Source organism: Rhamphochromis longiceps, linkage group LG16 (genome assembly GCF_057381845.1).
Source record: "Rhamphochromis longiceps isolate RC_006_pf linkage group LG16, R_longiceps_female_GT1.1, whole genome shotgun sequence".
Lineage (NCBI taxonomy): Eukaryota > Metazoa > Chordata > Actinopteri > Cichliformes > Cichlidae > Rhamphochromis > Rhamphochromis longiceps.
Genome location: NC_140572.1, coordinates 4,019,760 through 4,042,164, shown reverse-complemented (window position 1 = coordinate 4,042,164; position 22,405 = coordinate 4,019,760). Strand labels below are relative to the sequence as shown.

The 22,405-nt window shown below is 40.7% G+C and overlaps 1 protein-coding gene across 8 annotated transcripts; it reads right to left on the bottom strand.

Moving 5' to 3' along the window:
* On the bottom strand, positions 1–22,141 carry LOC146650414 (phospholipase D1-like). 8 transcript variants are annotated; one of them, XR_014908004.1, is made up of 9 exons: positions 22,065–22,141; positions 21,296–21,368; positions 10,859–10,950; positions 10,702–10,767; positions 10,315–10,420; positions 6,548–7,636; positions 6,036–6,222; positions 2,251–2,367; positions 1,823–1,960 (listed from the first exon to the last, which is right to left on the bottom strand). XR_014908004.1 is itself a non-coding variant. In XM_085385503.1 (7 exons), exons 3-6 carry the CDS (start codon positions 10,330–10,332, stop codon positions 1,248–1,250), a joined length of 438 nt encoding a protein of 145 aa, XP_085241629.1. In that variant the 5' UTR covers positions 10,333–10,420; positions 10,702–10,767; positions 10,859–11,065; the 3' UTR covers positions 1–869; positions 1,208–1,247. The 8 variants fall into 8 exon arrangements, 4 of the variants coding, with proteins under 4 accessions (XP_085241629.1, XP_085241628.1, XP_085241627.1 ...); XM_085385503.1 differs by lacking the exons at positions 6,036–6,222; positions 6,548–7,636; positions 21,296–21,368; positions 22,065–22,141 and adding exons at positions 1–869; positions 1,208–1,301 and having other exon boundaries at positions 1,712–1,960; positions 10,859–11,065; XR_014908005.1 differs by lacking the exons at positions 10,702–10,767; positions 10,859–10,950.
* Positions 22,142–22,405: the final 264 nt, after the last annotated feature.

Sequence of the window (22,405 nt, the reverse complement as noted above, 5' to 3'; positions counted from 1 at the left end):
TTAAAGTCAAAAATCCAAATCTTTAGTCCTAAACAGGCAGTGGTTACAAACAGGAAGACGAGCAGTCCATTAAACAGTCTACAGGGTCAAACATACAGAGAATTCAAACAGCTATTAAAAACAAATAACTGGACACTGAAAAACTTCAGTGATGTGTGAGGCACCAAAGGGAAGCAGCTGAGTATATTCAATGAATTCTCTTCAAATACAAAGACAGAAACTCCTACAGGCAGCATGCAAACTGAGCAGGATACACAAAGATCAGAGATTACAAAAGAAATCAGAAAAGATTTCAAACTTACTGAGAGCAAGGCCTCTGTTACAAATCTGTCTAATAGAAAAACATGCTGTACAGATACAATACGCTCAGTGTTCATGGTCATTTAAAAACTGGCTCTACCTGAACCACTTCAATATTTTATGAAGTCACTGAGTCGACCATTTCTACAGTTTGTTTCCTTCATTGCAGTTAGAGTGCGGCTGGTAAGGATGAAAACACACACAGAGCGTAAATTGTCTTTGTTAGTAACAAACGTCAGCAAAGAAAAGACAAAACACACAAACACTCTCATGATATTCATGAATCATCAGAAAGCATCCAAACATTCTGCTCGTGGACTTTTACAGTCTTATTTGCACTCGCTCATCTTCATAATCATCCTGATCAATACATGACAGGGGAGGCTTTGAGGTAGGCGGGGCTCTCTGCTGATGTCAGCATGAAAGGCAGGACCAGCGTCTGCCACATGTTGGTGAAACATCACAGTACACTGGCGTGGTTTCCTTTCCAGATGTTGGACGTTTGACACTTCAACGTTGAGGCCAACAAGAAGACACAGTTTTGGGTCGGGTTGCTGCAGGGTTTCTAACTGAGCAAAAGCAGAAGCACACAGACCAACAGGGATCAGATGCTGAGTGTTAGAGGAACATCTGTGCTGATCACTGAATGCTGCTGTGGTCTCTTGTTGAAGTTGGCTGGTGGGACAGTCTAATAGTGATATCCTGCCCATCGGAGGAACAGTTTTAAAAACACATGCAATACTTTGTTTGTGTTACAGTCACAGTTTATCTTATTTTTGTCCTTTAAAAGTGTTGCTGTACTATAAAGTCCTATAATTTGAGGCTAAAATGGCTCAGAGAGTCTCTCTCTCAGAGGATCTCCTTTGAAAGTGGAGACGGCTTTATCCGCTGATCCACGTCACTTTACCTGGATGTTTTCTTTGAAGCTGGATGAAGACTCCTCTCCCTCACTCCTGCTGCAGCTGTGTGGTCCAGTTGGCCTCTGAGGTCACAGTCAACATCTGTAGCAGAAGAGGGGAAATAAAAGTCCAGGTTACCAAAACTGGGAGCTTTTCCAAAATAGAGCGTAACTGGACTTTTTCAGCCTTACAGGCAGATAGTCGTCTGAAGCTGCAGCTTTTTCTTTTTAGCTTTTTCCAATCTCTGCTCTCGGCTTTCTTTGAGAACATGTCTGCTTTCTTGGAATGGGTCTGTCTGCTGTTGGTGAAGAGACTAAATCCACATACTCGCTACTAAGATCTCCTCAAGTAGTCTCAACCAGATTACAGTTTAAGAGTAAATGTCTCCTGAGAGTTTCACCTTGGGGAGATGCTGTCTCGCTAACATGCAATCATGAGCATTAATCTATGAGGTGAAAAAGTCCAGCCACAAGTTTTATTTCATCTGTGTTTTGGTCAGAGTCCCATCAGACCTCCAGAATGGTGTCAGAGTGTTTTCTATCCACGTGATGAGCACAGGCCTCAGGTCCAGACCTCCACGGGCACCATAGCCTCTTTGGAGCTAATAGGTGCAAGAAGGTTTTGTTGGGATAGGAACTGAAGAGGAAACTGACGAGGAAGGCAAGGATCTTCTTCAGCTCCTCCGAGCCGGGACCTCTTTGTGTAGGCCAGCATTGGCCAGGTAGCCCTCCAGCATCGCTGGATGGCCGACAGTGGAAAACCTAGAGGAGTAGGAGAGAAACAGCAGCTTGGAGCATGTCTTTATACTGTTTAGTTTTTAGAGCCACAGACTTTCTTTTAATGTCATTGTTCAGGATCTATGACTGATTATGTATTTATTGTATTCCTCCATGACTGTGTGACAGCAAGTGGAAAAAACCAGCTTCACCTTTGTTGATATGCTTGTAATTTTAATATTGATTAAATGGCCCATGAAATAATAGAAAGCTCATATATGAAAATGTATTTTAAGAAGTAAAATGTTAATCTGAGTACAAAGGAGTACACTCACCTTCTGGTAGATGGAGGTGTAGCGAGCGCTGGTGAACATCCAGGCCTCCTCGTAGAACTGATCACTGATTGGATCCAAAACATCGATGGAGGATCTGTGTAAGCGCTGAGGATCGTCCTGATGGACAGAACAGAAGGAGAGTGAGACAAGTGAAGATATACTAAACAACACTGTGACATGAACTGAGCCACACACAGTTTGATTCACAGGTGATTGACACATTATTTGACCACGAGCAATCTTTTCTGGTTTGACGCCGTCTTTGTAGCCAGAAACCAGCTCTCTCCTCGGCTTCCTCCACTACACGCTTCCCCCACGCCAGTCTCCTCCGTCACTATAAAGGGGAGAGTCATGAGCTCCATCACCCTCACCTGTGCCGTCCAACGTCCCGCCACCAGCCTCCACTGCAGCAGGCCAGAGACCACACCCCTGCCACAATAAGTAAAAGTACATCCTTGCTGTACCCTTAATGCTAAATGTGCTAAATTAACCGCTGCCTTTGCCCCTTTGGGATTATTCTTATGTCACTGGGATGTTGACCTTTGACCTTCACATTAGAGAGATGGGCAGACATAATTAGTGTATGAATTTTAAAGTAACAGGTAATAAAGAGAGTGCAGCAAATGTAGTCAGGTTTATTACTCTGTATCACACATGAGTGCCCGAGGGAGGCGGGGCTGACTGGGGAGACACAGGAAACAGAGAGACAGGGCTGACTCGACATGAAACGATGAAACGTGGGACACGGGAACAGAAACTAAACACAGGCTGAAATGAACACTGAGGGAGGGAGAACTAAGATTACTGAGAGCCTGATAAATAAGAAGAACAAAAACCAAGAAAAACAAGAGTCAAAGAAAACCAAAAACACAAAGCATTGGGCCAGGACCCACTGCTGTGACATTTATATGTGATAAAAACATTAAAAACTGCTCAGATGTTGAAATCTTTCTACGTATACTTTAGGTTCAGCTCTCCAGCCTGGCATTTGGTTAAGCATGATTCAAACATTTGATTTTGTTTAACTGGTTTTAATTATAGTTACTTTTTGTGAACATTTGTTGCAGCATTTAAAAATACATCATTTATTTTCAAACTTTTATTTGATTTAGAGCATCATGTTTGACCAACGTAAATGTTTTAATTTCATATAAAATAACTGAAACAGTGAACTGAATATCTGAAATCTTTCCTTCCTTAAAAGTTATAATCCTACTTAAGTTATAGTGCAAACGCTTAAGCAACAAATATACTTGATGCTAATTAATTAATATTTCCCTTTGATGTTGCAACTATGCGGTCACTTCTGTCTTTAAACAAAATAATATTTTCCAGTTACAGAAATCATAAAGTCCAAACTAAAGTGCTACTGTTGCTATATGCATTTTATATAAATCATGGATGATGGTCCTGACATGAAGGAAGAGAAAGTTACAGGTTGCATCCTTTGACTTTGTCTCCGTGCCTTTGGGCGATTTTCAGAAGGACAGATGTTTCTGTTCAATTCTTAAATCAATTTTTTCAAACACAAACACTATTTTAAAGCTTCTAGAGAGTAAAATATTAATGATAATTATAATAACAATAATAAAAACAAAAGCTCTCAGATCCATCAAACCAAGCAGCAGAAAGAACAATAACTGAAGAGAAAACTTTAACCTTGTAGACTTCATTATGTTCCAGCTGCTCTACAGACGCTGTGACCTCGAACTTAAGCAGGTCGTAAAGTATGTGCAGCTCAATAACTTCATAATCAGACCCTGTGGTATTTAGGCAGCAGAACAACTAAGAATAACAACTACAAAGAATGTTTTTAGGTTTCTGTTGTACTGCAAGGTTCTGTACAGGAGAACCAAACCAAGAGCAAATATTACGTCTCATTTACACCTGAGCACGAAGAGCCATCAACATTTAGCAAATTGAATCATCTTTGTTTAGATGCAAGAAGAATCATATAGAAATGAAAAAGTAGAAATAGAAATCCAGAGCAAAGATATCCTCTAATTCAGCGTAGCACATGTGCAGCTGCTGCGATTCACGTAAGCATTCGGCTCGTCGCTGTTGCAGATTTTTCTCTCGCTGTTCTGGCTCACAGCGCTGCAAACACAAAAATAAATATCCCCAAAGCTGTGAAAGGGAGCTAATTAGTAAGAGTATTGTTACTCTCCGCAGGAGTAGTCCAGCAGTAGAAATCAGTCCAATAACAAGGTGTGTAACATCTAGCAGGGTGACAGAAAAACCCAGGGTAACTTCTAAGGACCTCAACGTCTCTCTCACATTGTGTTTTTAAACATGCTTCCATTTGTCACTTCAGTCTTTACTCTGAAATACAGGAAGAGAAATCATGGCTGAAACAATTTCTCATGAAACCAGGGGTGTGGTCCAACAGTCAGTTTGGTGAGGAAGGTTCCTAACTGAGAGAAGTGACCCAGAAGTATCTGTGTAGCAGCCACAATGAATCCAGATCATGAGCTTTATTAACTGATCAAAGTCTCTTCTTTCATCTTCTGTATCATTCAGTTTGCATTGGTAATGCCCATTATTGTAATGCTTTTTTAAGACGGGCAAAACTTTATTTCACTTTGGGTTAGCTGGGATAAGTGATGGATGGAGGGAATTTTACTTCAGCCACAGAAATCCTAAACAGGAAGGAGGAGCAGAGTTACAGTGGATCACTATCCAGCAGGGAAACAAGGTTTATTTCAATTTCTTGGCCATGAGTGAGATTTACTGAGTGGGCAAATTAGGGAGACGACACCATCAGATCCCGAGCCCTCCATGTGTTAATCAAGAGACGGCTGCTGTGCTACATCCATAAATAATGAATAAATTAGGAGCTAAAGCTGAAAGGACAGTTTATTTGTACCATCTTCACGTGAACACATTCAAGAACATCACAGATGAAGAAACATTAAAAACTTCCACACTACATAAAGCAAGAAAAATAGTTTTTCTTTCAGGTGGTTTCAGAAAAACAGAAACATCAACATCTCCAAGACTCTCTTTGAAAGAACTAAAAACCTTTGTTATCATGGTCCAATCATGAGTGAACTCCCCGATGAAGCCTTGTGTGCTAAAACATGTCAGAGTTTCAAAGGTTAAACATGAGTTTCCAAAACGTTTTGCTGGAGAACAATGAACTATTTGACTGAGTTTCAATCATTTACAGACGAGCAAAACCAGGACAGAGAAAAAAGGACAAAACTGACTCAGTAAAACAACAGAAAAGAAGATCCCATGTAGATCTGTATTATGTAGAAGTTCAGCCCAGCAACCAGTTCAGTTCAACACAAGTTTAAATGATTCTATCTGAACTCTGTGGAGCCTGATCTCAAGCTTTTTGAGTCTGACACAGAAACCAGAGGATCTTTCTGTGTCTTCAGATTCACTGTGATCCAGTGATGGGAGTGATTTCAGCCCTGAGTGATCGCGCTGATGTTTGCACAGAGCAGACAATGAGGTGAATGTTTGGGCACATTGGTAACAGTGAAACAGTTTATTAGTAACGTGGGATCGTTTGTGTGCAGAGTATGAACTGAGATTCCTGAAGCTCTTGTCACACTGGTCACAGCTGTAGTTTCCTTCCATGTGTGTACGTTCATGAATGTTACGATTACCTGACTGTGAGAAGCTTCTCTCACAGTGTCTGCACTTGTGTGGTTTCTCTCCTGTGTGGACTCGTTTGTGTGATTTAAGGTCCCTTGCAGTGGTGAAGGATGACCCACACTGATCACAGAGGTGCTTTTTAACCCCACTGTGAATCAGTTCATGTTGTTTTAAATCACTTGGTGTGGTGAAGCTTCTCCCACATTCTTTGCAGTATTTCAGTTTGTCTCCAGTGTGTCTACGTTGATGTACTTTTAGGGTAATTTGCTGACTGAAAGTTTTTCCACAGAGGTCACAATGAAAGTCTTTCCCACCACCACAGTGATGACAGGGTTGAGAACTGGATCCATCTGTGTCGCTCTGCTTCTAAACAAAGACACAAAGACAGTGTAAGTCAGTCCTTCAACATTTGTATCCTGAACGTCGCCTGAAATAAAGAGCATCTCTGCAGACGTCCAACTACATTTGACTGTTTCAGTTAACACACTCAGTTTACTGGGCTGCAATAACTACAATACTACCACCATAATACTACAGTAATACTAAAATCATAACTGAAAGGAAAATCTGAATAATCACTCAGAGCTGCTTTTCCATGCAGTAGAATTGCTAACATGCTAACACAGTTTAATGAGCAGAGTTGTTCCAAACAGTCAGGCTAAAATGACAAGATAACAATATAAATACATACCTCACAGTAGCTGCACTTGTAGAGTCTCTTTCTGGTGTGGATCTGTTGGTGTCGTCTCAGGTGACGTGGAGATTTAAAAGTCTTCTCACACAGGTCACATTGATAAGGTCTCTCCTCAGTGTGGGTAAACATGTGTTGTTGTAAGTCTGTGTGAGTTATAAACTCTTTGCCACACTGTTCACAGCAGTACACATCATGTCTGGTGTGAATGCGTAGGTGTGTATTTCGGCTCCCTCTCCGGCTGAAAGTTTTTCCACAGATGTCACAGCTGTATGCCTTAATTCCAGAGTGGGTAACTAGATGCCTCTGTAAGTGGCTACTTTGAGTAAAAGCTCTGCCACACTGATCACAGCTGTGCACTTTAACTCCACTGTGGATGAGTTGGTGTGTTTTTAGGTAACCCTTCAAGGAAAAAGACTTTCCACACAAGTCACAGCTGAACGGTCTCTCTCCAGTGTGGATGACCTGATGCTGTTTTAGCGAAGCCTTCAGAGTAAACTCCATCCCACACTCGTCACAGCTGTATGCCTTAATTCCAGAGTGGGTAACTAGATGCCTCTGTAAGCTGCTACTGTGAGTAAAAGCTCTGCCACACTGATCACAGCTGTGCACTTTAACTCCACTGTGGATGAGTTGGTGTGTTTTTAGGTAACCCTTCAAGGAAAAAGACTTTCCACACAAGTCACAGCTGAACGGTCTCTCTCCAGTGTGGATGACCTGATGCTGTTTTAGGTAACCCTTCTCAGTAAAACCCTTCCCACACTCGTCACAGCTGTATGCCTTAATTCCAGAGTGGGTAACTAGATGCCTCTGTAAGTGGCTACTGTGAGTAAAAGCTCTGCCACATTGATCACAGCTGTACGCTCTAACTCCACTGTGGATGAGTTGGTGTCTTGTTAGGTAACCCTTCAAGGAAAAAGACTTTCCACACAAGTCACAGCTGAACGGTCTCTCTCCAGTGTGGATGACCTGATGCTGTTTTAGTGAAGCCCTCACAGTAAACTCCATCCCACTCCATTTTTTCTCTCCCTTTCTTCTGTGAGGTTTGTCGGCCTCCTGAGAGCGCTGACTTCTGGCTCCATGTTGGTCCTGCAGTGACAGAGATACAAACAGAGGCAGTGAGTGAAATGCAGTCGTGGAACAAACTCAACCTTCAAACTCCATTAACACTAGTTTTAAACCTGAAGGTGGAGCGTGGCACCAAACACCTTAAAGGTCTCTTATCCCCACCTGCTGGTAGTTCTAACACATTACATCCAACCTGCTGTTAAAGATAATTCATGACTGTTCAAACACTAAAATCATGCCCATCCCTCCTGATTGTACGCACGCACGCACACACACACACACACACACACACACACACACACATTATTTTATAATTTAGATTATTTTGTTGTTTCCTATTACATATTTCTATAATTTGTATAGATTTATACAGAATTATTCAGTGATAATAAATCCTATGTTTGTTTATTCTAAAGGAACCCCGTTAGCTTCCACAACAGATGTTGCTCGTCTTCCGTCAAATACTCACATAAAATATTACACAATAAAGTGGATTCAAGATATCCACATAATTTCACTCTTACATCCACAGTGAGGTTTCACAATTGTTCAAATATAAGCAATCAATAATAATAATAATAATATCAATAACATTGAGGCACATTACACAAATTTCAAAAACAAATCATGTCTTACAATATTTACAACAACTAAAAGCTCTGTAAATCGGCTTTTAAGTGTTTATTGAAGTTTTGAATAATTCTCTAATTTTTTAAGGCAACTTATTCCACTTAAAAGTTGCTCTAAATGTAACAGTTTTACAAAACGTTACTTTTAACTCGAGCATTTACTAAATTGCAGCTTGTTGAAAACTGTGTAATATGACGATGTATTTCATCTGGATACTGCAGCTGGGCAGAATAAATGTGGTGTGTTTAACAGAATTGCTTTCTTTAGAACTACAAGTAAGCCATAGAATATTTTAGCCTGTACAGGAAGCCAAGAAAGGTTATTATGCATTTTATCAATATTAGTATAGTATGAACATCTTCACACTAATCTGGACGCCTTATTCTGGACTAACTGAAGTCTGTTAAGATCTGTCTTATTAGCTGCTGACCAAATGATTGAACAATACTCCAGATGAGACATTACTAGTGCATTAATGACATCTTTCATAATGAAGAAGTGATACACAAAGAGCATTTCATAGCCATAGCTATGCCTTGTCGGCAGAGTTATGTGACATTAGTGATGTTTGTACTTTCAGCGTTAACTTGGTTTTAAAGCCTTTAAAATATACGCCGTTCAATAGTCGACCTTAATCTGACAGAGAATTTGATGATTTTGTGGATAATTAAAGTCAGTCATATATCCACAAACACAACAAGCTGAAAGTCAGTGATGCTGCTCGGTTTGCAGTCCTGAACATCACGGCACAAGCAGGATTCACTGCACTGTTAATGTGAGCTGTGTTATATTGCTGCCTCTGTTCGGTGGTGTCGAGCCAAACGCACTTTAACGTGTGTTTGAACGAGCTGACGGTTCACTCGTTAAGCTGAAAGAAAGATGCTTTAATCACAGCAGTCACACATGTGTCCACTGCACCATCTGGAACTCTTCTTGTTTACACTCGTAATAACACAAACACTAAATCCTGCTTCTCTGGTGCTGTTGTGTAGCAGTGTGTACACCTGAGACTGTCACCTGTCTGTCTGTCCTGCACTCTCTCTCTGTTTCTTTCTCTCTGATTGTGGAATAAAAGTATGAACATGTGTTTATAAGTTACACTTGTGTTTGAATCCTGCAGCTTATCACACATTTGATTTCCATGTGTGACGACTGCAAGTGTCCAGAGTGAGGACAGACTGAGGGAGCCACTGCTGCACATCATCTGTGAGGCTTTGCAGCCCTGATGAATCAGTCTTATTAGGTAATGTTCAAATAATGTGATCATCCCAGTGTTTCCAGTGTGGGAGAAAGTACTCAGGGCCTTCAAGTTACACACTATGAAAGGCAGCAACAAGTTTAATGTTCAGAAACCTAAAGTCTGTATCAGCAGCAGGATGGAGCTAAAAATAAATGTTGGTTTCAGTTCTATGAAGCTTTGAGTATTTTGGATCAGTAGCTGCTGTGTTTGTTGCATCATATTGCTGTAATTGTTTATATGCTTTATATATTCTGAGCTAAGTTGATCTATAGTGTTACATGATACACTCTCAGAAATAGAGGTACGAGAGAAGAACATTTTTGTACCTATAGGAACATTTTTTTAAATGTTCCCTTAAAAGTACATTACTGGTCTTTAAAAGTCCAGAAATGCCCCTTTAAAGGTTCAATCTGAAATAATGTACAAATCTGTATTATAAAATCTTAAGCAGCAACTTCTCCAGGTTCCAATATTTATGCAATTCTCAAACCTTTTGGCCACGACTGTATAACCTCTTCTGAAGTTTAGTGGATGTTATACATGGTTATGCTCAGGATGTGTCGGCCAGTTTCCACTGGAAACGCCTTTTGGTTAAACTGTCAGCGAGGAATTTGCATTTGCACTGTTACATTTTTATATAACTTTAATGCACATAAACAACAGCTGCTTGTTTCAGTGAAAATACATTGATGGGTTTTTAATAAAGTTGTGCAGCTGTAAAGTATTTTGTCTGGTGTCAATTCTATCGTCAGCTACATCGTTATGGCAAATGTTCAAATGTATATGGTGATAAATATCTTTGGTCATATGGTCCTGCTCTGTCTGTCACCTTCTGTGTTGAGCTCATTGTTTCCTCTGTAGTGGCTGAGCTGAGTCCAAGTAGCTGAAAATGTTCCTCTGCTGCTCCGTCAGACTCTCCTCCTCCTGCTGATCAGCTGGGACACAAAACAGATCTTTGTTAGGCTCCACACTGCACTGAAGAGTCAAAGTGTCTCATATGTTCATCTGACAAGTAAAAGAACACATTTTTGTTTCCCGAGGTGGGCAACTTGTTGGAAACAAACACAAAAGCTTTGAGCACTGATACCTGCCATTGCTGGCATTGAAAGATGCAACGCCAGCAATGTGGATTGTCAAGACTCAAACCAATCATCAAGCAAAGACAACAGGGATCATTTGTTTCTGTTTATTTAGCATTCACAGCATTTGTAGTTGCCTTCTGTGCAGGGGAAGTCCACGCACACTGTGTGGTACCGCCATCCGCAGAAGGTGCATTCAACCTCTGTAAGAGAAACGAGATTGTCTGAGACTGAAATGATATTAACTAAAGAAGTGGTGATTTGTAAAACTTCACATTTTGATCCGGGACGTACTCTGCATGAAAACAAGCGCTCACTCTTCCTGCTCAACAAATGACAAGGGCGGAGCCTTATACCACGTGATACAGAAGCTGTGCCGTGTGATGCTAAAATTAGCAGGGAAAAAACAACGGAGAGCACGTCAGGGACTGTGCAAAACGAGGGATTTAGGAAAAGGAAGAGAGAGAGCAAGCAAGAGAGAGAAATAAAAGAGCAAGAGAGAGAAATAAAAGAGCAAGAGAGAGAGATGGAAGAGCAAGAGAGAGAGAGCCAGGGCATCGATTATGGTTAGTTTGAGTCTTGACAATCCACATTGCTGGCATCTTTCAATATGTTGAATGCACCAGTGTAAGTGCAGCCACTCAGACTCAATGTGTTCATAGAAACAGGTGCAGATGTGTCACGAGTTCATCCAGCAGTAGCTATGGCACTTGGCCACAGGGGGCAGCAGTGGACTGACCTGCATTTGAGACTGCTCCAGCTGCTCTGTGACAGTCAGTAGATCTGCTACAAATTGCAGATCATATGCAAGTTTTGGAAATGACATTATAAATATTCCTAACTTAGCCACGGCAGCCATGTTGATGCATTACCTATATTGGCTGAAAATGTTCATTTGCAGAGAAAAGACACAGGCAGACTGTGCTTACAGGACAACAACAACAACAATCTTTATTTATAGAGCACATTTAAAAACCAACGGCATGCCAAAGTGCTTAACATAGAACAAATTAACACAAGTATAATCAGAGTCATAAAAATAAAAGTGTAGAATTATGTTCACAGGAAAAAGCCACCAATAGAAAAAATATAACTATAGCACATAGCTATAGCACAATATAACTGTGCCATCAACACACAATGGGGATAAGACATACACAGCGCAAATAAAAAGCAAGATAGGAAAATTAGTAAAATAAATCACTGCAGACAAGGCCAGCATTTAACCGGTAGAAAACGCAAGATTAAACAAATACGTTTTAAGCCGTGATTTAAAAGATTGAATAGAGTCAGACGCCCGAATGCCAATCGGAAGGTTGTTCCACAACTCTGGTGCGGCCAGGGCAAACGCTCGATCACCTCTAGACTTCAGCCGAGATCTAGGCTGCACCAACAGTAACTGTGAGGATGATCTTAAAGCCCTAGCAGGACATATAAGCTTAAGAGTTCCTTAAGATAGCTCGGTGCTGTGTTATTAGTGATTTTAAAAGTAAACAGCAGAATTTTAAATTGGATACGGTATTTCACAGGCAACCAGTGCAAATCAGCTAGGACGGGAGTAATGTGGGCAAACTTCTTAGTTTTGGTTAGAATGCGTGCAGCAGCATTTTGGACTGTCTGTAATCTATGGAGGAGGCAGAGTGGAGTCCAAAATAGAGTGAATTGCAGTAATCCAGCCTCGAAGTTACAAGGGCATGGATGAGTTTTTCCAGGTCTTTATGCGGGATGTACTGCCTGGCCTTAGAAATAAGGCGGAGTTGGTATAAACTCGATCTAACAACAGCAGACACTTGTCTATCAAGTTTAAATGAGCTGTCAAGTAACACGCCCAAATTCCTAACAGTGTCGGAAAAGGAGCTAGTGAGAAAACCAAAAGCATCACGAAGTTTGGCACGAAGGACGTCACTGCCAAAGACCACAATTTCAGTTTTCTTATCATAAAGGATAAGAGTATTTGCCAGGAGCCATTGCCTGACCTCACACATGCACTCTCGAAAACTATTCAAGGACAAAGCTAGGTCATCATTTAACTCAAAGTAGATCTGAATGCCATCGGCATAATAATGAAAAGCGATGTGATATTTCTCAAAGATAGCGCTTAATGGAAGCATGTACAATGAGAACAGAGTAGGGCCTAACACAGATCCCTGAGGGACACCACAACAGACAGGTACAGCGAAGGAAGAGGAAGTGGCCAAGTGAACCGAGGAGAGCCGATTGGACAAGTATGATTTAAACCAATCCAAGGCAACACCCTTGATGCCTACAGCGTGCTCAAGTCTCGCCAATAGGATTTTATGATCAACCATATCGAAAGCCGACGATAAATCCAATAGCACTAGGACCGAGGAGCGCCCATTATCAGCCATTAGTAGAAGGTCATTGAGAACTCGGAGCAGCGCTGACTCAGTGCTATGATGTGGTTTGAAGGCCGATTGGAATTTATCATTAATGCTATTCTCATCCAGGTAGGCCTGGAGTTGAAGCAACACTATCTTCTCAAGAATTTTGGCCAAGAACGGAAGCTTGGAAATCGGCCTATAGTTCGCATAATCATTATAATCGAGGTTCCTTTTTTTAAGAACAGGCTGAATTATAGCATGTTTAAAGGCTGATGGTACGCAACCAGAGAGCAAAGAAGAGTTCAAAAGGGACAATATACTAGGTCCAATTGCACTAAAACAGTCCTTAACTATACGAGATGGAAGAACATCATATACGAGATTAGTATTGTTCAGTTGTTCAACCAGACGCTTAAGAGTAGGGAGTGAAACGGGTTCAAACTGATAGAAGGAAGAGGAACAGTCAGGGGTAAACGCAGGGCCTGTCATTAAAGGAAGAGCAGATTTAAGAGATGAGACTTTATCTAAAAAATAATTTAAAAATTGTTCGCAAAGAACCGGGGAGCACGGCAGCGGCATAGTGGGGCAGGGGTTGACCACAGAGTTAAAAATTTTAAATAAAATTCGAGGATTGTTACCATTGGTAGAGATAATTTTTGAAAGAAAAGCTGCTTTAGCCATTTTGGCAGCAGTTTGAAACTTCAAGCGACTAGTACGTAGGATGTCGTAAGATGCCTGGAGTTTATCTTTCCTCCACCTTCTCTCATCCCGCCGACACGCACGTCGTAGAGCGCGAACAGAGTCACTTAACCAACATTGTGAGTAAGTTCTGGGGCGCTTCATTTTAATAGGTGCCACAGTGTCGAGGATGGAGGAACATGTAGTTAACAGGGTATTGGCAAAATTCTCAACCATATGAGGGGTAAGACAATCTGACGTAATAGATGCAGAATACACAAAAGAAGCAGAGAATTTCACCACAGTATCAGCATTAACAGTACGCACATCACATAATAACGTTACATGTTATTATGTGATGTTACTGAAATCATCATGAATAACAGGAGTGGTGATTCCTGTAACTTTGTGTATATAATTTGGCATTTCTTACTGATGTAGGCCAAAAATAAATACATAAACTGAGCACCTGATGGCTTTGAACTTTTGTTGTCCATCTTCCATTGGTTTGAATTTTGCGCTCCAGTACAAACACAAATCCCCCAACCCGAGGATCAGCACAATTAACCTAACAGACCTACACCTTAGTTCACAGATTCACTTTGTCTAAGGTTGATTTCTGGGATTTCACACAACCCAGGATTCAGATCGTGAATCCATGATGGGCTTGGATTTACATCATTATAAATGAAATGTGCTCTACGTGGAAGCAGCCGGCCCCGCCCCTTTTGACGGGTTGTGTGAGACTTTAAATCATCAAACTGTAAATTATAAATTTAAATTGTTATTGATCCTTTACCCTGAGTCCTAAAGTGTAGATTTATTTTCTTACTCTTCTTATATTTATTGTTTGTTTACTTGCACCGCTGTAACTGCAGCCTCGTCGTCTCGTCTCTCTATATGCTGGACTGTCTGTAACGGAGATGACAATAAAGTTTACTTTGACTTCAGCAGCGCGCAGGCGCACCGAGGGCTCTCGCGCTCACTTTATAGAATTTAGAAAAAACATCGGTGCAGATTATAAGTCTGTATCATAATATCTGTTTGTTGTGTTGTTTTTATTTTGTTTTGCGAGTTGGTTATTAGATGCCGCTCCAGCCAGCCAGAGACTCCCCGCCGTAATAAACTACGTATTCTCTTAATGCTGTTACCAAGTTCCTGTGAAAAGCAGATTTTTCCCACTGCTGACTCAGCTGGATCAGGGAGAGTGACTGAGGCAGATATTGAGCTGTCAGTGTTTTTATATAACATTAAAGTCCCTGAGGGTATGGCACCAAGCACCATTGAGAATTCCCCAACACTGTTTGACAAGTTTGACGAGCATCTTGACTTTTGGTCTTTGGATATTAACAGTCCTGGATATGTGACTTCTTGTTTAACAGAAATGTTACAGAGAGCATTTGCAGTGCAGCCTTTAATTGCTAGTAATTCACATTTTTTTTAGATTTCGACATAAAGCAGATGCCTCAGAGAAATCACTAATAACACTAAGGGCTGGACGGATTTGATTTGCATTCTTCAAGAAGAGTGTGGTGTCATCAGCTAGCTGGCTGATGATGAGCTCCTTATCAGCTGTGCTGATTCCTTGTATAACAGGTCAAATCTCGGGGTGGAGTCTTAATCATTTTAATTGAGCTATTGCCATTCGTGTACAAGGTTTTGATAGCTTTACAGAAAAATGCCAAATTTTTCCAAAGAGTGGAAAATAAATTGATGTTCAATTGTATCAAAAGCCTTTTAAAAATCCAGGAAGAGAATGAAGCTATAGTCAGATACCAAATCAGAGTAATCAAGTAGATCTAAAACCAGTCTCATGTTCTTAGAAAGGTGTCCGTTTCTCATAAAGCCTGATTGTGTCTCATCGATAATTGTGTCCAAGAACTCTTTCATTCTGTTAGCAAGTACTAAAGCCTTAATCTCATAGTCATCATTGAGCAGACAGATGGGTCTCCAATTATCAATAAGAAGTAAGTCTTTGTTTGGCTTTGGAATAAGTGTTATGAGACCCTGAGTAAGAGTAGGAGGGAGGATGTTATTCTCTACACTTCCTATGAAAAGCTGCAGTAAGAACGGAGCCAGGAGATTAGAAAATGATTCATAAAACTCTGCAGTTAAACCATCTGTGCCGGGAGATTTGTTGGCCTTAAGTGCAGAAATAGGATTACAAACGTCCTCCACAGTCAGAGGGCTGTCACAGTGACTTCTATCTTCCACAACAATAGTTTTTAGGTTTTTAATATTATTGAAAAACAGCGTTGAGACATATATATATATATATATTCTACTTTTCTAAATGATTGACTATTTCAATGGAGAACCTAAATGACACGGACCCGTGTTTATTATTACATATACCATACCATACCAACTTTATTTCTAAAGCACTTTAACATAAAACCAGAGTTTCACAAAGTGCTGTACATGTTAATAGCATACGTAAAGAAAATTAAAATGAGATACGATAAAATAAATAGATACAATAAATTGAAACATGTTAAAACAAATTGAGTCAACCCCTCTAATCAATGCCAAAGGCTTCAGCGAATAAATATGTTTTAAGAAGACTTTTAAATTCGGAGAGAGAAGAGGCCTGCCTAACATGCAAGGGCAGATCATTCCACAACTTTGGAGCAGCTACAGCAAAAGCACGATCACCTTTAAGTTTATACTTAGTTTTCGGTACCTTAAGGAGTTGCTGATTGGCGGACCTAAGGGAACGGGCAGGTGTATATGGTTGTAGTAGCTCCGAGAGGTAGGGGGGGGCCAGGCCATTAAGAGATTTAAAAGCAAATAAGAGAATTTTAAAAACAATCCTAAAATGTACAGGTAGCCAGTGGAGTGAAATTAAAATAGGGGTAATGTGCTCAAACTTTTTTGTTCCAGTTAAAAGACGTGCTGCAGCATTTTGCACAACCTGCAGGCGCCTAATGGACGCATCACTAACCCCAAAATAAAGTGCGTTACAATAATCCAGCCTAGAAGTAACAAAGGCATGGATTACTGTCTGAAAATGCTGTTTCGATAAGATAGGCTTTATTTTGGCTAATTCCCTCAAATGAAAAAAGCTAGATCTTACAACAGCTCTGACCTGGCTTTCAAGTTTAAGATTTGCCTCTATTTTAACTCCCAGATTAGTGATGACTGGTTTAACATACTGTGCCAGTGAACCAAGATCTATAATAGTGGCCTCAGAAGCGCCACCAAAAACCATCACTTCTGTTTTCTGTTCATTAAAATGTAAAAAGTTCAAAGCCATCCAAGTCCTTATTTCATCAAGGCATCTGAGCAGCGGGTCTACTGAGAAGCCATTTATCTTTTTAAGTGGGAAATAAATCTGGGAGTCATCGGCGTAGCAGTGGAAAGAAATCCCATGTTTCCTGAAAATAGACCCAAGGGGTAGGAGATATAGAGAGAAAAGAAGCGGGCCTAAAACTGAACCCTGTGGAACCCCACATTGAAGAGAAGCAGTAGAGGATACAAACTCCCCTAGTTTCACAGAGAAAGTTCGCTCTGCCAAATAGGATCTGAGCCACTGCAGTGCGGTACTCCGCATACCCACCAACTGCTCTAAACGGGAAATTAAAATATTATGATCCACTGTATCAAAAGCAGCAGTTAAATCTAACAGCACAATAATAACACAGTCACCTGAGTCATTTGCCAAAAACACATCATTAAAAACTCTTAAAAGGGCAGATTCAGTACTATGTAAAGCTTTAAAACCAGATTGGAAAACTTCTAAAATACCGTGTTCTTCTAGGAAGGACATTAATTGCTTGTAAACTACCTTTTCAAGAATCTTTGAGATAAAAGGCAGTTTGGAAATAGGTCTGTAATTCGCAATAATATCAGGATCAAGAGCAGGTTTTTTGAGTAGAGGCTGAATCACTGCATGTTTGAGATTGACAGGTACAACATATCTCTATTTTGAATGTGACAAGTCTATCATTGCCTGTTATTCATAGGTATTAACAGAGTTTTTGGCCTTTTTTCCTCTATAACAGTTAATTGACTCTTTACAGTGGCCTGCTATGGTTAATAATAACATGTTCAGTCATGAGTGAAATCAAAGCTTTTCTTCACTTTAGCATTTAACATTCCCAACAATATAATGTGATACCTTAATTAAAACACAGCTAATAAAACACAATTTTCTTAATGCAAACATCAGTGACTCAACATTAGCAACCAAAGGGTTCAGTCTGCAGCTCACACTCATGTGAAGCTACAGCCTCCCCCTTTAGTCTCTGTCATCCTTCTGCTCCTGCAACAACAAAGCAAGACAAAACCTCCACCCTTCTTCTACAGGCTGGGTGAATTGTTGTGGACATTCACTAATCCTAAAGTCGGCACCGTTTTTGTCTCAGTATCAAGTCAGTTAAACTTTTAGTCGTCAGTCCGTCACAGTCCAGTCACATGCATACATCCACACACATTCATACCAGATATTGCTGATAATGGAGTCTCACGCGCAGCCTATTCGAGCCTCCATCACCAGCAGGATGACGTCATCATTTTAAAGGAAAACAGCTCCTTGTTTTTGGACTGGATTGACTCGCTGCAATCCTTTTAGGCTCAGGACTTCTCATGTGATCAATGTCACATATAAGTGAATTTCTCCCAAGTAGGGCTGGGCGATATGACCCAAAATTCATATCTCGATATTTTTTAGCTGGATGGCGATATAAGATATATATCTCGATATTTTTTTTAAGCCATAAAGTAAGAACAAAAAGAGTTCTTAGTCAAAGCTGTGTCCCAGATGTCACACAGGCACTTTTATTAACATACAGCACAGATGTACATGAAAAATTACTCAAAATTAAATTATGAGCATTCATTAAATAATAATGCTCCATAAATAAAAGAAAACAAGGTTGTTTTTGTGCTAAACAAAGAGCTCACAATTGTGCAGTCAAAATGTAAACTAAAAGACGCTGAGCGTAATAACAAAGACAGACAGATTTTACAGCTGCTCTGTTCCCAAGTTTTACTGTGTGACTGACAGCCTGGAGTTTGAAATCCGCTTCATAACCACGTCTCTTACAGGTGCCATTTATGGTCCTTATACACACACAATACGGTAATATTACGTTGAAGCACAGTACGTATCACTCCGCGAAGCTCCTCGGTAGCCGTAATGCGCCGACAATCTATCAAGCGGTGCAGCTCCGTAGCTTACCAAAGTCGTACTCAAACATTTTTGACAGATTGCTGAACGCCGTGTACCACATAAAATCGGTTCGCGGCCACCAAGCACAACCAGAATTCATACATAAGGCGCGCTATCAACTTTTGAGAGAATGAAAGGATTTTAGGGTTAGAGCGGTTAGCTCGTTAGCGCGGTTAGCTCATTAGCATGTTTAGCTCGTTAGCACGTTGACGCCGTCCAGCCCCATGCATGGGGCGATGCGCAGTAACTCGTTAACAGAGATTTGCCGTGTCCGTCTTGTCGCTGCCTGCACGTGAAGCGATGGGGGAGGAGGGGGAGTTGTCTTCAGTGAAGGCGAGGCCGAGTAACGTTGCGTAGAGACAAAAGTGGACGAAAGAGAGGCAAACTTGCGGCTCCACAACTATAATTATAACGTAACATAGACTATATCGATATAAAGGATATTGTCACATCTTATATCTCGTATAAAAATATATCGATATGTTTTAAAAACTCGATATATCGCCCAGCTCTACTCCCAAGCCCATTATAATCATGGAGAAAAACACTTTGCCACTGTTTCCAGTAAGAATATTTTATAGCGCTTTAAAGTTCAACCTCTCAGGTCTGGATTAAAGAGCTGATTTGTTAAATCGGGAACTCACAAAATACCAAAATATCACCACCGGTGGATCACACCTCTCAGATGTTCTTATCTCAGTGCACTGTAACAAAAGCACAAACAAACGCAACCAATAAAATACTAATAAAGTAACAAATACTGGGGCCCATTGCAAACATGTCCAAGCATAAAACCATCTTTCTCTCTCTTAGAGAAAGAAAACAATCCAAACCTCACTGATAGAATCAACCTAGTGTCAAGCAAAACCCAAAAATCAACCAAAACTTCACCAGAAAGTTTTCCTCCCTCCCGGGACAATATTGTGCAGGAATACAGGCACCGTAACTCCTTTTGCACTGACAAAAACATGTTGGATTTACTTGATTCAATAGTGGACACTGGTTGCACACAAAGGTTTTGCTTTGGCAGAAACTTAAACAACTGAGTTAAATCAACACAACCTTTTCATATTCAGTAAACCTGCATGTTGTGTTCATAAAACACGATTGAAACATGTTCAGATGGAGTAAGTTGAGCTCCTGGAACATTTTAATCCTTCAATTGAAATTGAATGGGTCTACAACAACTACCATCCTCCTATCTCTATCCTGGTTGCAGCAGGGCTGGGAAATAACCCTGAAGTGATAGGTTACCAGGCAGGGTACACCCTGGACAGCTCACCAGTCTATCAGATAGAAACACACAGCCGTTTACATTCATGGATAATTTAGCCCAGGACCTTCTTACTGTGGAGCAACAGCACTAACCAGCATGCCAACAATGGAGGAAATACAGGAAAGCTATGATTTCCTGTATTTGAGGCAGAATTATTTTGTTCTGGCCCTTGACAGGTTAATCCACAATAAATAGCAACAGCATGCATGTGGTGTGTGTGTCGTTGTCTGCCTCTTATAACTCCAGTGATTTTCCTGTAGTTTGAAATCTTATGCGGTGTTGACACAATAATTTGTTGTAAACCAGGGAATTCCCAACTGTGGTAGAAAGCACAGCTTAGCCTTAGCAAATGTTCAAAGAAAAGTCGTCACGTCCTGATTTCTGCTTCACTGATAAATATTGTCACACTGGGGTTTTTGCAAATGATATCAGTGAGCACTGTGTGGCAGCTGGAGTCAGACAACTGAAGCTCCCACAATCAAGACCACAAACAGCTTTCAAAGGAGATTTGAAGCTTTTCTGGCAGCAAGCTTCATGATTTATGGGACTGGAACTGGAACAGAAACTACCTGATCACCAATGGTGAGCTGGCATGGAATTATTTTTATGACATTTTATCAAAGTTATAAATAAGCATGCCCATTAACACATAGTGAGTGAGCATGTTGTCTTCCCACGCAGTGAACAGCGGATGCTAATGTTTTTGTCACTTTTTACAGAGTCAAACTCAAAGTAAGGTCAGTGCTTCCACGCTTTAAACGCTGCACGCTCACACTCTCTCCACACTCGATAGATTATCCATTGTTCATCTGCACACAGCTGCGGTTTTAGTAACGCAGTAACGCAGCGTGCTTACGGGAAAGTAACAGTAATCTAATTACCTTTTTTGCAATAGTAATCCCTCACTTTACTCGTTTCTTGAAAAAAGTAATCGGATTACTGCCCATCTCTGGTTGGAGCTGTGCACTTGTGGGTTCCACCTTGTGTACACGTTTATCTTTGCTGTGTGTACTTGTACCTCTGAGTGGAAGCTGAACTCTTGAGTTCGAGTATCGAAGCATCAGCTGTGACGTTAAAGTCCAAACAGCTCGTTCATTTGACGTGCAAATGAACGAAGGTAACGCCGTTTTCATGTGGATGTGTCACTGAGACACTTTCCACATCCACAGCTCACAAAATGGGAAAACTATAGAAGTATAACAATGATGAAGTTACTATGTTACGGGTCCCAAGGATGAAGACCTCGATGACAAATATGTTACCTGTAAAAGCAGGTGAAGAGCAGAGTAAGGAAGACACGATGCGTCTCTGCTTTCCTCCAGAACGTGTCTGAGTCTGATTTATTTCACACAAATAAATGCTATAAAACACTAAACATGAGCTTTCAATATACTGTTCAGCTGGTTCCTCATTCACATCAATTACATTTACTTATTTCACAACATCAGTGAAATATACTCTTTTTAACTGGTTCAGTTTCTCAAGTTCACACTTCTTTCCATAACAGCTACATCCTTTTATCATATCAATAAACACATCACATTGTCTTCTGCAGTGTCTTACTGGCTAAACAGTTCTATTCAATAACAGCATTGGTAAATACATTACATTTGTTCCCTCCAGTAATTTACTGGCAAAATCACTATTTAGTGCATCATGAAACACAGCTTGTTTAATCAACCCATGAATGCCTCTGTTAGCTACACAGAGTTGCTCAGAGTGCTTGTGTTACACTAGCTAATCTACTCAGTCACTTTAACAGAACTATTAACATTCACATCTCACAGAACTGATTTGATTGGAGCATTACAACACGTTTGCACAGAGCATAGGAGCGCACTGACTCTGCTTCACGAGCGCTCCACCTAACGAGCGGGCTCGCGGTGCGGTCGCGCGGGACACTCCTCTGGTTTTCTCCCGTGTTTACATATAAATAACTTTGGCGGACCGCCTTAACTCTCCCATTCACATTAACGTGGGTAACCATGGTGACAATAAACAACATTTTCGGTGCGAGCACCGTGTACCGACCTGTAAAAGCAGGTGAAGAGCAGAGTAAGGAAGACACGATGCGTCTCTGCTTTCCTCCAGAACGTGTCTGAGGAAGCAGCGGAAGGTGGGCTCCACTTACTGCTCCCCGAAACCCCGGAGCAAGCACCAAAGTTCCGCCCTCACTGCTTTCTAACATAAAATGAATCCCTGTTACATGGATTTTCTATCCTCTTAAAGAAACGGAAAATAAATACATATAGCAATGAAAAATGTCCCGTTACATGAGTGTTTTACACAAAATAATATTCATGTGGTCATTCCCTCACAGGGGTGCCACAACTACACTGCTGTTTTGACAGAGACACAGTGTGTTTATCTAA